The 15066-nt window shown below is 47.7% G+C and overlaps 1 protein-coding gene across 1 annotated transcript in view; it reads left to right on the top strand.

The window, feature by feature from the left end:
- Positions 1-4156: 4156 nt before the first annotated feature.
- LOC146869568 (zinc finger protein RFP-like) overlaps positions 4157-15066 on the top strand; it is a 96385-nt gene continuing 85475 nt past the window's right edge. The window contains exons 1-4 of the mRNA XM_085639530.1: positions 4157-4228; positions 4850-4955; positions 5990-6061; positions 6158-6184. Of these exons, the coding sequence (XP_085495656.1) occupies positions 4157-4228; positions 4850-4955; positions 5990-6061; positions 6158-6184 (277 nt within the window). The remainder of the gene's footprint in view (positions 4229-4849; positions 4956-5989; positions 6062-6157; positions 6185-15066) is intronic.

The raw sequence follows: 15066 nt of genomic DNA, 5'->3' as shown, positions 1-15066 counted from the left end.
TTGGCAGATCTGATGAGGTGGTGGTGTCTGCGGGTGGCGTTCTTGTGGGCTGTGTAGCTTTCCAGTGTTCGCTCACGGATCCAGTTCTTTTCCAGCTTACGGTGGGTTTGCTTGGAGGCCTGGAGGTCTTCGGTGAACCAGCTGGCTTTCTTGCTGGTGTGGCTGTTGGGGCACTTCTTGAGCGGGGCGAGGGTGTCGGGGCAGTCTTTGATCCACCGTCTGGGGTTGCAAGCGGCAACGTCGGGGTCGGTCGGGTCAGCGGGTGGGCTCTGGGCGAGGGTGGTGGATTGCTGGTCTTTGGTGACTTTGCTCCAGCAGCGGCGTGGCAACTGTTGGTTGCGGTGGTGTGTGGTGGGTTTCCGGCAGGTGAAGTGGATGCAGCGGTGGTCGGTCCAGTGGAGCTCGGTGGTGTGGTTGAAGGAGACGTGGGAGCTCGCGGAGAAGATGGGGTCAAGCGTGTGGCCGGCAGAGTGGGTGGGTGTTGTGACGAGTTGTCTGAGTCCGAGGATGTTGATCAGGGTGGTGGAGTTGGTGTCGTTGTTGTTCTCGAGGTGGAAGTTCAGGTCCCCGAGGAGGATGTAGTCTGTGGAGGCGAGGGCGTGTAAGCTGATGAGGCCGGCGATGGAGTCGCTGAACTGTGGTCGGGATCCGGGAGGGGGGTCTGTAGACGAGGGTTCCTCTGAGGGTGGTGTTGGGGTCGGAGTAGATCTGGAAGTGCAGGTGTTCGGCGGTGCTGAGGGTGCCGTCTGTGTTTTTCGAGACTTTGAGAGTGTTCCTGTGGACGATGGCGATTCCTCCTCCTACTCCATTGGTGCGGTCTTTGCGTGAAATCTTATAACCTTCCGGGATGGCTATGGCAATGTCGGCTGCCGAAGAGGGGTACAGCCAGGTCTCCGTCAGGAAAGCAACGTATGGGGTGTTGGAGTCGAGTAGGTCCCAGAGTTCGACGGCGTGTTTGCGTGCGAAGTGGATTTTGAGGAGGATGCATCTGAGGTGATTGGGTAATTTGGTAGGTGTGTTGGCAGGCCGGATGCTGGTGAAGCTGCAGTTCCGGCAGGAGAAGGGTCCTTGGGTGCACTTCGGGTCGGTCAGGCAGCAGGTGCGGGGTCGTCCGGTGTTGAGTGCGTGGAGGGTGCTAGCATCGTAGCGGAGTCGGGTGTCATGTCGTTCGCGGGGGCCAGGGGTTCTGGCGCTGGGCACGGTCCACGCATGGACTGGCGCAGACAGGCTTGCCTTAGACGCACCTATGGCGCGCCTGCTGCGCGCGTCCACTGTGCGTCCGCTGTGTGGCCTCCATATAAGGGGAGTTGGGAGGGAGGAGCAGCTGGGAGATGGTAGCGGGGTGGCGAATGAGTGAGTGGGGGGGCGGGGACGCAGGAATGCAGCAACGGGAAGAGCGGGAACTGAACGGGTGACGGACGACGGGGGGGAACAGAAGGCAAGTCGGGCACAGAGCTGGCAGGGGGTGAACAGGGAGGGAGAAAAGGCAAGTTTACAGCAAGACAAGGGAGGAAAAAAAGACAGGTTACCACAGGGGAGGAGAAAAAGAAAATGGCAGGTTATGACAAAATACAGTCAGGCAGACAAGGCAGTGCAGCTAAAGAGACAGCTAAAGGGATACCTCAACAGCCGCCTCAACTTCTACGCTCCCAAACGCCAGCTTCGATCGACCGGCCAAGCCCTCGCCACCGTCCCCCGCATCCGAAGAGCCACCACAGGGGGACGGTCCTTCTCCTTGCTCGCCGCCAGGACGTGGAACTCCCTCCCGACCCACCTCCGCCTGACCCAGGACCACCTCGCCTTCAGGAAGCAACTCAAGACCTGGCTGTTCGAGCAGTAGCGGACCCCCCTCCCCTAGCGCCTTGAGACCCTCTGGGTGAGTAGTGCGCTATATAAATGCTTTGATTGATTGATTGAGTACAAACCGAGGCAGTACAGCAGGCAGACAAGGCAGTGCAGCAAAAGAGACACCAGTACAAACCAAGGCAATACAGCGGCATGGGGAGCAACCTGCCTGCGAGCAGGGTCAGAGGTCGCTCCTTTCACCGCTGCGCGGCCTCCATATAAGGGGAGTTGGGAGGGAGGAACAGCTGGGAGGCGGGAGCGGGGTGGCGAATGAGTGAGTGGGGGGGCGGGGCCGCAGGGACGCAGCGGCGGGAAGAGCGGGAACCGAACCGGTGACGGACGACGGGGGGAAACAGAAGGCAAGTCAGGCACAGAGCTGGCAGGTGGGGAACAGTAGGGAGAAAAGGCAAGTTTACAGCAAGACAAGGGAGGAACAAAGACAGGTTACCACAGGGGAGGAGAAAAAGAAAACAGCAGGATATGACAAAATACAGTCAGGCAGACCAGGCAGTGCAGCATAAGAGACACCAGTACAAACCGAGGCAGTACAGAGGCATGGGGAGCGACCTGCCTGCGAGCAGGGTCAGAGGTCGCTTTTTTCACCGCTGCGCGGCCTCCATATAAGGGGAGTTGGGAGGGAGGAGCAGCTAGGAGGCGGGAGCGGGGTGGTGAATGAGTGAGGGGGGGCGGGGACGCAGGCGGCGGGAAGAGCAGGAACAGAACGGGTGACGAACAGCAGGGGGGGAACAGAAGGCAAATCTGGCACAGAGCTGGCAGGGGGGAACAGGGAGGGAGAAAAGGCAAGTTTACAGCAAGACAAGGGAGGAAAAAAGACAGGTTACCACATGGGAGGAGAAAAAGAAAACGGCACGTTATGACAAAATGCAGTCAGGCAGACAAGACAGGGCAGCAAAAGAGACATCAGTACAAACCGAGGCAGTACAGCGGCATGGGGAGCGACCTGCCTGCGAGCAGGGTCAGAGGTCGCTTTTTTCACCGCTGCGCGGCCTCCATATAAGGGGAGTTGTGTGGGAGGAGCAGCTGGGAGGTGGGAGCGGGGTGGCGAATGAGTGAGTAGGGGGGCGGGGCCGCAGGGACGCAGTGGCGGGAAGAGCGGGAACCGAACGGGTGATGGACGGTGGGGGGGGACAGAAAGCAAGTCGGGCACAGAGCTGGCAAGGGGGGAACAAGAAGGGAGAAAAGGCAAGTTTACAGCAAGACAAGGGAGGAAAAAAGACAGGTTACCACAGGGGAGGAGAAAATGAAAACGGCAGGTTATGACAAAATACAGTCAGGCAGTGCAGCAAAAGAGACACCAGTACAAACCGAGGCAGAACAGCAGTGTGGGGAGCGACCTGCCTGCGAGCACAGAGTCTGTACTGTGGTTCAGCCAGAAATCCAAATGAGACAAGTGCAGGAGATTGTGGATTCCAGATACTCTCATATTTCTCTATTAATGTGTTTATCTTGGATTTTAACCTGCAATGATAAAAGAGAAATGGGGATGATTCTCTCTGCCATACACCTGAGCGACTGGATGGAATCAGTTGACCTGCAGGATGCGTATAATTATTTATTCACCCTGCAGCCCCACAGACATTACTTGCTGTTCGAGGGCAGCCAATGGCATTTTTCAATTTGTAGTGCTGCCCCAGGTCTCCCTAGTGCCCATGGGTGTTCACTAAAGGATGGAGATGGTAGCTACTTTGGAGGTTAGAAATGCCAATTTTTCCCTACCTAAATGACTGGCTGCTGAAGCTAGGTTTGCCACAGTCAGTCGTAGAACACATCCACACGACGGTGAACCTCCTGACATTGTTGGGGTTCTTACTCAATGAGCCTAGGTCGCACCTGACTCCTTTTCATCGCATCTGACTCTTTCTCAGAGGGTTCCTTTCATAGGAACTGTCTTATATACAGTTCAGTTATTATCCTCTGTTGCAACGAGACTGGGGCATTCAGGCTATGATCCTGATGTTTCAGCTTCCATCTTTTATATCTGTGTGAGCAGATCTAAGTCTTCTTGTCCACAACGCCAGATTGCATTTGCGGGCTTTGTAACGGAATCTCAAATTCTAATGGGCTCAGCACCAAGGAAAACTGTTTGATGCCATTCTGATTTCAGAGGAGATTGCACATTATCTGTAGTATTGACTGATCCAGCCCAGTTGGACCACCGGCAGACTCCTCTCCCTTCTCCACCCACAGCTGAGGGTGGTGACTGATGCCTACTGCTGGGTTGGGGTAGCCAGCTGGGGGAGACAGAGATCAGAGGACCCTGGTCTGTGCATAAACCTGGCTCCATATCAATATGTTGGTCTTGTGCGCCATTCAGTTTGTGTTAAAGGCCTTCCTGCACTCTATCAAAGGAATACCGGTGCAGGTTAGCAAGGACAACAACAACACCTTGCGGTACTGCAACAAGCAGGGCAGTGTGTGGCCCTGGGTCCAGTGCCAAGAGGCCCTTGCACCTATAGAGTTGGCTGGAGCATTGGGGAATTCCCTGGTCTTGAAACACCATTTGAATGCCAGGGCAGACAAGCCCAAGGTGGCATAGTGCCAATAGTTTTGCTTTTGCTAGTTAGACTTTCTACAAAGAGAGTCACTATGATATTCATTCTGGCCTTTCCACCCCTACTTCTTGGGACCTAAGTTCCAAAAAAGATCAGGAAAGGCCAGGCACAAGTCATGCTTGTGGCTCTGGATTGGGCCAAGAGACCCTGGTACCAGAAACATCTGGGCTTGAGCATCTGCCCTTTGTTCAGGCTACCACTTTGGGATGGTCTTGTATCGCATCAGCAGGGCAGGCTCCTTCTCCGGAACCGGGCCAATCTACACCTCGATGCTTCTGCCACCCGAGGTTGTGGAGGTCACCCTGGCTGTCAGACATCCTTTTACACCAGGTGAGAGGACAAATTTGTTGTCTGGGGTGAAGCTCTGCAAGGCAAATCCTTTACAAGCCTAACTGTTGGATGTTTTATTGTTTGTTTTTCCTTTGGCTCAGCAAGTGGTCACTATTAAAGGTTATTTTGCAGCCCATTTGGCCTTTTTGCATTTGCCGGACAAACCGTCCTTGTTTACACCAACTGATGTTCTGAGGTTTATTAAAGGTATGACAAACTTGCTCCCTCCCAAATGTTTTGTGATGCCACAAAGGGGCCTTAACTTGGTCTTGACGGTTCTCATGTGTCCACCCATGTAGCTCATGCACAGCTGCTTGCTTCATCTTCTGACTCCAAAAACTGTACTCCTAATTGGAATCACTTCAGCTCATAGCATGAGTGAGCGTCAGGCACTGTCAGTGCAACTGCCCTACAACAGATTTTCTCCAGACAATCTGGTGCTTAGGACTTGGTGGCCTTCTTGCCAAAAGTCATGAGTCCTTTCCACGTTGAGCAATCCATCATTCTCCCAGCGCCCTTTGCCCTCCTCCTTTCTTGGAGAGGAGGAGTGATTCTATTAGTTGGACCCTAAAACATCAATCGTACCAAGTACTAGAGGGTGGACATTCAGCTTTTGTTGGGTTTCTTGGGTCAAACAAATGATTGGCTGTACAGAAAAGGACTTTGCTAAGGTGAATAGCCCTTTGCTTCAAGAGCTGGTACACACTGGCTAAAAAGCAGCCTCTGTTGGAAATGAGGGCCATTTCACCAGGGATAAGGTTCTTCCACTGCATTGACATGCGTCATTGGCATCTGCCAGGCTGTGTGCTTCGGTGCACACATTCACAACACAATGCTGCCTTGACAATCAAGACTAACAGAAAGGCCAGTACGCAGGTTCGGTCATGCATGACTTTTTGATTTGAGTCCACTCCACAGACTCTCTTACTCCAGGAGGTACTACTTTGGTATCTATTCTACAGGTGTGAAATATGTGGTTAGAAGTATCCATCAGGAAAGCAAATTTAGAGTAAATTAGAGCACCTTTAGAGAATTGCTAAGAAAGATTTCCAGATCCAGTCTGGGGCCTGGGCAATATTGTAAAGGTGAAGAATCTGTGGTTAGATAGTATCCACCAGAAAGAGCATTAAGATGTGTAACTTGTTCAGTTGCATCTTTTCTAGGGAAATGAACAAAATGAGCATCTGAACACATAAATTATAAGAAACCTTACCTCAGAAGGTATAAGCCATATTAAAAAGTTAATGATAATTTGGGATCTAATCTAGCATTTTGTGTCTTTTATTATACAGAAACGTTTCCAGCAGAACTGGGTAAGTTTAATAAAGGATATGAAATGTTTTTAAAGTTTTCTATTTACTCTTTATGTTGTCTAATTCACATATCATCTGTTATGTTCTTACTTTTAGAGAGCAAATACATCCAACCTGGTGAATGTGAGTAATATCCATGTACTGGGAGATGCTGTAACACTTGTGAAGCCAAGGGTTTCAGTACCAAATGGGGCTTCAAAGGCGTTAGGTGCTGGTATTACCTATACTTATTGAGCACTTATGACCTTGTGCTTTAGGACTATTTTCTGTTTTCCAATAGTTGGGGTTAATGAAGTCACATGCTTTCTGCAGAATTATTTTAGTTATCTGGCCTAAGGTTCGATGTTGTCTCTTCAATAGTATCTTAATTTGGATCTTTTTGTCGATGAGCTACCAAAGGCAATGCAGCTGTGTTTGTTTCAAATATAACTTTTAATTTTACCTGTCAGGGAATTCACAAAATGATAATATTGGAAAATAATTGACACCCGGTTTGGTAAATGGATAACTTTGTCATCAAATCTGAATTAAACATTAGATTAAAACCATTGCAGGTTGGTATAAGAAAAGGAAAAAAAAAGAGTAGAGATTGGTTACAGGACCTCATATAACCAAACAGACCTGTCCTGAAGATTACGTAATTAAAGCAATATGATTTGGGATGTTAGGATTGACAGATCAGTCAGCAGTCTCCAGTAATAGACTAATGTTTATTCTGAAGTTCAGACAATAGTGTAATAAAAATATATCTAATAAATGAATATTGTTCTCACAGTCACAATGACCACAGCCATGAAAAAAGATGTTTAAAAAAAAAATCAATGTCAACAGCTAACCGTATGAGAAAGAGCTTTGAGCATCTTTGTTAGTATAATCCTCCACTATTTGGTAACAGCACACCATGTCCTTCACACTCCATGGCTTGGCCAAGCTTAGACAACCTTCACCAGGAAGGTGTGTCTGCAGAGTCCATGAGTCCATGACAAAGACTGATGATTTGGCAGTTAAGGGTACAAGCCACATCCTAAGAGAAGGTTTCAGAAAAGTTTCCAATGTTTTATTGAAAGGTAAGAAAACAGGAAACAACCTTAAAAGCTATCTAATTCTCCCTCATTTAGAGGTGAGTGTCATAAACGCCAATGACTCTCTTGTTGGAAAAGCCTTTCCCATCAGCCCACTCTGGTGGACATGGCATCTGAAAATCAATGGATTTAAGGCAGGCCTTCAAACCATGATGATCTAGAACAAGAATAATACCTCACTGTACATTAGGGACATTTGTTTTCATTTCTGCAAAAAGGCACCCTGTAAGGAATATGCCTCTTTTTGTGTGTTCACCGCAAAGTTTTTCGAATATGAGAGTGCACTGAGGTTTGCTAACCAGACCTCAATGCCGGTGCTCTGACCCTAAAGTGTATGTCGAATGGGCTGTACCCCATTTGAAATGGCTCACTTACCTGTAAGTCCCTAGTAAATGGCACCCTGGTACTTTGGTCATGAAAGTTAGAGGGGTAGCCCAAGACTTGCAGGACCGTTTGTGCCACCCTGGAGGCCCTCCAATTAAATTGAGCCAGTCACTGCAGTCTTATAGGGCAGTCCCACACTGCTAGCCCGACTTTGCTATTAAAACAATGGCAAAGCCACCACTTCCCCTCATACATTTGTGTAACTCGCCCCTCTGGCAGGCCTACTGAGTCCTAAAGGCAGAGTACCATATATGACACAGGCAGGACATGTACTTTACACGTCCTGACAGTTAAACTCGCAAGACTACAGTGTTCGAGGCATATGAGCTGTAGATCGTATACTTGTGCATAGATCCCCATCTGGTGTTGGGCTCGGATGTTTGCACGTTGTTATTGTAGAAGTATTTGTAGTCACGAGATAGGTGACTCCTCCTTTGGTTAGTAGTGCGCATTGGCATCAACTCCATCTCCAGATTGTTTTTTTCCGTCGTCGGGTTCGGATGTTATTTGCTGCGCTCCGGGTCGTTGTAGAATTCGATCCCCCTTCGACGTGCAAAGCTCTCACCGTTCGACGGTATTGTGGTATTGTTTCGATCGGGCTCTCCCTCGAAGCGTATCCAAAAACCAACAAACTATTCGAGTCCGGTCGTCGACGCCATCAACCAGCATATGGGAAGGACTCCATTTAAAAAATGCAAGTGTGGGTCTAAATTCCCACACACAGATCTCCACGAGGTCTGCAACCTTTGTCTCTCTCCAGAACACGAGAGTCAACACTGTCAGGCCTGTGATTCTTTCAGGTGCAAGAAAACTATACATGATCGCCAGGCTCGACGTCACGAAATGTTTCAGCGCCGGACAACATCTTCGATGCAGGCCCCGACGATCCAGAACCAGAGACAGGAGATGAACAAGCCCGCGTCTCTGAAGCCGATGAATCGGACTCAGAAGACCAGATGATTACTCCAGGTCAACGGAACGTGAGTACTGACATCGACGCCCCTGCCCCGAAAAAAGACAAGACTCCGGTAACACCTTCACCTTCGGGTCTGGGTCGACACGTGATAATACTTCAGAAGCCCCGCCTCCGGGCCCTGCTCCGAAGTCTACAAAGCCTTCAGACAGCTTGGGATCGAGCCAGCCACACCACAGTACCGAGAAATCATCTTCACCACCAAAACACAAACCCAAGGTACCGTCGACACCAGAGTCTTCGGTACCGAAACAAAAAACCAAGGTACTGTCGACTCCTGACTCTTCGGCACCGAAACAGAGTCAACCCAAGGCTTCCGATCTGGAAAAACATTCGAAATCTACAGAGTCGAAAACTCCACCTAAGCAAAAGGAGACTAAAACCCCTCCTAAATCTAAAGACGACGAGCCAAAACACCACTCGGAGCCTAAGTCCTCGGCGCCGAAAAAGACAGTGGGTCAAAATAACTTTTTCTTCCAGATCCACCAGATCCTAAGCAAAACACACTCCATATCGACCCCATTACCGGTCAGGTCACCTCTATACCTCCTAAGAAGAGGAAATTAGACACCTCAGACACACCTGAGATACCCTTAAAGAAAAAAGACTCAGCCACTTCAACTATAAGGCCTTTCTCTCCACCTCCACAGCTTCCAAACATAATACTCTCTTCAGCACACTCTCCAGTGCCTCCTCTCTCACCTGCACCACAAGACAATAATGAGGATATAGGGGGTGGGGATGAGGACATAGACCCACCACATGATAATGATGATACTGACGATGACACCCACAGTATCCCGCCTCATGACTCTTGGGATGATTATAATCCCATACCTTTTTGGACACCGCTAGACCACCAGGCATTCTACGGGACGGGACGCTGACGCTGTTTGTTCCCCTCGCTGCCACTCACCAACGCTGGCCGCAGTGGGGGGGGAACTACAGCTCCCGCCAGCCTTTGCACCGCCCAGGACCTCCTTCCGGCTAGTTCCGCGCCCGGAGGCGCTACAAATCCAGAGGCTCCCTCGGTGGAGCGGGGGACATACCTTTTTGGACACCGCTAGACCACCAGGCATTCTACGGGACGGGACGCTGTTTGTTCCACTCGTCGCCACTCACCAACGCTGGCCGCAGTGGGAGGGAACTACAGCTCCCGCCAGCCTTTGCACCGCCCAGGACCTCCTTCCGGCTAGTTCCGCGCCCGGAGGCGCTACAAATCCAGAGGCTCCCTCGGTGGAGCTGGGGACATACCTTTTTGGACACCGCTAGACCAGCAGGCATTCTACGGGACGGGACGCTGACGCGGTTTGTTCCCCTCGCCGCCACTCACCAACGCTGGCCGCAGTGGGGGGGAACTACAGCTCCCGCCAGCCTTTGCACCGCCCAGGACCTCCTTCCGGCTAGTTCAGCGCCCGGAGGCGCTACAAATCCAGAGGCTCCCTCGGTGGAGCGGGGGACATACCTTTTTGGACACCGCTAGACCACCAGGCATTCTACGGGACGGGACGTTGACGCTGTTTGTTCCCCTCGCCGCCACTCACCAACGCTGGCCGCAGTGGGGGGGAACTACAGCTCCCGCCAGCCTTTGCTCCGCCCAGGACCTCCTTCCGGCTAGTTCCGTGCCCGGAGGCGCTACAAATCCAGAGGCTCCCTCCGCGTCTCGGGACGCGCGCGGGCGACGCCAGGCTGAGCCCGGGCAGAGGGCGGGCCGTCTGTGGCCGTCCGGGGCCAGACGAGGCCGGGCTGGGCCACCTCTCTAAGGCAAGTGAATACTTCAAGCTCGGACATACCCTGTTTGCATATCAATTGCTGTACCTCAGCTACTCTTGTGATTCTGTGACTCGCACCAATTCGAAGGCCGGCTCACGAGCACGTTAGAAGGCCCTGTCCCCCATTATTGGATAAACATTAAACTGTGACTGATTGGTCGCTGGTCTGCTTCGTGCTTTCATCGCCCATTGCTGTCTGAAGCTCCTGATCCGCTTTGAACTACCTGTAGCAAACCGATCTAGCTAGAGCTTCCAGTGACCACCCTGACTTAAGATACATATCTTTTATTAAGTAAAATAAGAGGGTAGTCGTTGTTCCCTTTTTTGTGCAATCAAATTTACAATTTATAATCCATTGTGTTGCATATGCGCTGATTGTAAAATCTTTTAGTAGTGTATCTTTAAGATTAGGGCAACTAGGTCTATTACAGACAGCTTGTAATTGGGTTATTGAATTAAAATTGTGCCCCACACTGCTAACCCATGGTAAAAAATAATTCCACTATGGACAACTACCTTGTGAAAGTAGTAAGTAAAATCAACAAAGATAGAAGGAAATCACTGGGCTGTGAAAATACTACTGACTTAGGCTCTCTGAGTAACGCTGTTAACACTACTACAAATGTTGCGGCATCTAATGCCCTAGCTACTGAATGTTTGCTAACAGAGTTTTTGGCGCTACCAGAGTCCCCTGTAGTTTCAGAATGTCCTCTACTTACGTCTGCAGACCCTGACGCCACACCTTTGAACCTGTTGGACGAATCTAGAATTGATCATTCAGCCTGCTCCCCAAAAAAAAGGGCAGTAAGGGAATGTAGAAAAACGATACCAAAGCGGGGTGGTGCTCAGCACAAATCAAATTGTGAAGCTACTCCCAAAAATTCCTACTGCCAAAAGGGAACTATGACTAAAAATTGCGGCACTGATACATACATGAGCACAAATAGTATGTCCTGCATTATTAAGGCTTTTGAGGATAAATTAGAGGCTGTTGTTAAACCACTAGTTGATAAAATAGACCTACTATCTGCAGAAGTGCTTAGACTAGGTGGCTCTCTTTCTACAATAATTGACACTCAGAATAAACCACAAGGTGGGATAATGGAGCAACAGGGAAGAAATGCACAAGTCCCGATTAAGGAGAATACCCTTCCACCTAATCCCATACCAAACAATCAGATGGTGGATAAAATTACTACATCAAATGTAGCACCATCTACTACAGGTTGGACAACGGTTCAAGCTAAGAAAACTCGCTCTACTAACTTACCCCCACAATGCGAACCATATGTTATAGTACTTACAAATGTTCCGCCCTTAGATACTATGCAGTCTAATGTACAAAATGAATCACATGATTCCCTTAAACGGAAAACAGTTTCCTGGCTAAACCACAATTGTGGGTTCCCCGTCAATTACTCGGATCAGATATTATCAACTAGACGGGTCCCTTGGATTGGGAGTGCCAGGAAAACTTGTAAAGGTGATTGCATAATCGTTAATTTTAAGCACCCCCAACACGTGGCGACTGTACTACTTAGAGCAGCATCATTGGTACTGGGAGAGAATAGTGTGGGTGTACATCCTTTAGGTTATTTCTACCACCATCTAGCTAGGACTACACAGATCAATACTCCAAGTATATCCCAAAACAATAATCAATGCTTACCATTTCAGATCAACACAAACAATAGGTATTTGGCATTAAGTACCCTGGATCTGAATGACTGACTAATGTCAGCCAATGTGCCAGATGTGGAGACTAAGATAGCAACACAAGGTGGAGACAGGATCTTGACCACAGTGGAACCTAATGATGAAATTGATCAAATAAGGATGGAGACCCCTACAATACTATATGATACCCTGATACCTTATCCTAAGACAACCGCGGAGACCTATATAAATCCAAGGTCAACTATTGCTATCCTGGGCGAGGATGGACAATGTGGTATCAAGCATATTGTGAATGGGGGATAACTACTGCAAAGCCGCCATTATATGAAAATAATGTCTCACACATTACTGTGGATGGTGCAGCTGAACTTCTATCTGTTAGATTAACATCATGGAATATAGCAGGGCTAACTAGGAACCTGCAGGATGAAGTTTGGTATATCTAGAATTATGATATTATCCTCCTGCAGGAGACCTGGGCTATAGATACACCTCATAGACTGGGTTATAGAACATTCAGTCGTGGCGCAGTGCCGTCAGAAAGAGGAAGAGCATCTGGGGCTTGGTGATTTGGATAAGGGTTACCGTGGAGGTTGACATCACACTACTGCCGATTGATTCCCCCGATCTAATGGGATTAAAAATAGTAACTAGGGGAAAAGAAATTATATATTTACTAAATGTATATAATAGACCGCATCCTCTTAGTAAAGAATCACAGGTGATAGAACTCCTTGATTCTTTTTTAAATACTTTAAGTCCAAGCAAGCAGATAATTGTTGGAGGAGATTTTAATTGTCAATATGAGCCAGTATTGGGCTTGGATACTCTATTCGAAGAACAGGACATAGCTAATAATGTCCTGCCCTTAGAGTCCAATAATATGGTTAAAAATTCTAGAGCAGCTATGCAGATTTTACAAACCTCAGTAAATCACGATTTAAGGGCGTGTAATGGCCGTTTTCAGTCTGATAGACCAGCGGCTCCAACTTTTGGCAGGGGAAACTATAGGTCACACATAGATTTTTTATTGGTTTCCATGAGTCTATGGTTTTTAATAATAGATTTCAAAATAGACCACAGAACAGAGAGTGACCATTTCCCCCTCCAATTGTGGTTACATCCAGAACCTTTTATACCTAATATAAGCATGGTAGCCATGCTAAATAGCTCTGCAGGAGAACACCAGGTTTCAAATAATAGGCGTGTTATTAAGTGGCCCTATATTTTGGCCAAGGATGAAACGATGACAAACATATACAATTCCTTTGCTGATATACTGGAGGAACGCCAAATGCCTGCTCCAGGTACTCAGGATGTTTTAGATTTACACTACAAATTAGTAGATGCACTGACTCCCCATTTAAGTAAAATCTACAAAAAGGATTCGAGCCAGAAAGACAACCATTTAGTGACAACAAACCAATGGTATAACAAAGATTGTCGTAAAGCTAAGACTGACCTGATCCAGGCTGTAAAATTAAAGGACTTCCAGGGAATCCAAGATAGTAGATTAGCATATAATAAGATATTGGCCCAAGCAAAAAAAGCATGGGACGATGCTCTCTGGGATGACCTTATAAATGCTGCCCACCAGAAAGATCAGGGTACATTCTGGAATCTAATCTCCAAGGGAAATAAAAAAGGCAGATCATCCAGGGATATATACCTCGATGAAAAAACCTGGTGTGATCACTTTTCTAAATTATATTGTAACACCAACGAGGAGTTGATTAAGGAAGACAAAGAGATCAATATATTATCTGATAATAATACCCTTTTACATTTTAGCTTAGAAGAAACTGTTGAGGCATTACAGGCTATTAAAATGGGTAAAGCACCTGGCCCCGATAAAATCCCTGGTGATTTGCTAAAGCACGATGTAGGAATTTGGGGACCCTACATTAATTTTTTATGTAATTCTATAGCGGCTGGGACACCAATTCCTGAATCTTGGAAAGGGGCTGAAATCGTTACAATTTTTAAGAAAGGGGATCGTTATGACCCAGCCAACTACCGCCCTATAAGTTTAATAGATCTTTTACAAAAAACTTTTGCCAGACACATTTTAAACAGACTTTTAATATGGATAAAGGGGGCACAGATTTTATCCAAATACCAAGCAGGATTTAGGTTAAAAACCAGTACGGTGGATCAAGTATTTAGATTCATGTGTATTTGCTGGAAATATATTAATATAAGAAAGGGAAGTTTGTATGTAGCATTCATTGATCTAAGGGCTGCGTTTGACCTTGTACCCCGTAAACTACTATGGTCCACCCTTAAAGATATGGCAGTTCCTAGTGAGTTACTTAAGGAAATAATCAGACTCCATACAGGAAATTATGCTAGAGTTAGATGGGGTAAGGGAGGAGAAATTTCAAAGGATATCCCTGTGGGTCGGGGCGTCCGCCAAGGGTGTGTGCTGGCGCCCACACTCTTTTCTCTATATGTTAACAATATACCCACCTATCTAAGAGATTGTAAACATGACTCCCCGAAACTAGGAGATGAGGTGATCACCGCATTGCTTTTTGCTGATGACACTATCCTCATCTCGCAAACCCCGCAAGGTTTACAAAACCTAGTAAACACTTTTAATAACTATTGCGTGGAGAAGGGGTTAGAAATAAACTCATCTAAAACAAAATATATGTCCATAAATCCTCAGAAATCCTTTAGAAAGAACTTGGCCTTAAATAATCAGAAATTGGAATATGTGGAGAGTTTTAATTACCTGGGCATCATGCTGGATAGTATGCCTTATTGGAAGGGGCAATTGGAAAAAAGTAAATTAACTTTGAAACAAACTCTATTGCCTATCCTAAAGGTGCATGGCAGTAGTCAATCTAAAGCAATTACGCCGGCACTAGAATTATTTAAAGCAAAGGCTCAATCGGCAGCACTATACGGCGCCGAGGTCTGGGGTTATTCCTGCAACAACACTTTTAGGAAGGAAGAAAATATCTTCATACGCAGGCTACTTAAAATACCATTAAGAACACCGATAACTCCAGTGTTTATGGACATCAACCTTAAAAGGACCGACCATCAAGCCACATTAAGGCCACTACTCTATTGGATTAGACTATGGACAACCCCTGAGCTGAGTGACTA

This window comes from Triturus cristatus, chromosome 1_1 (genome assembly GCF_964204655.1).
Source record: "Triturus cristatus chromosome 1_1, aTriCri1.1, whole genome shotgun sequence".
Lineage (NCBI taxonomy): Eukaryota > Metazoa > Chordata > Amphibia > Caudata > Salamandridae > Triturus > Triturus cristatus.
The sequence above is the reverse complement of the archived record's forward strand: the minus strand, read 5'-3'. Positions and strand labels throughout refer to the sequence as shown.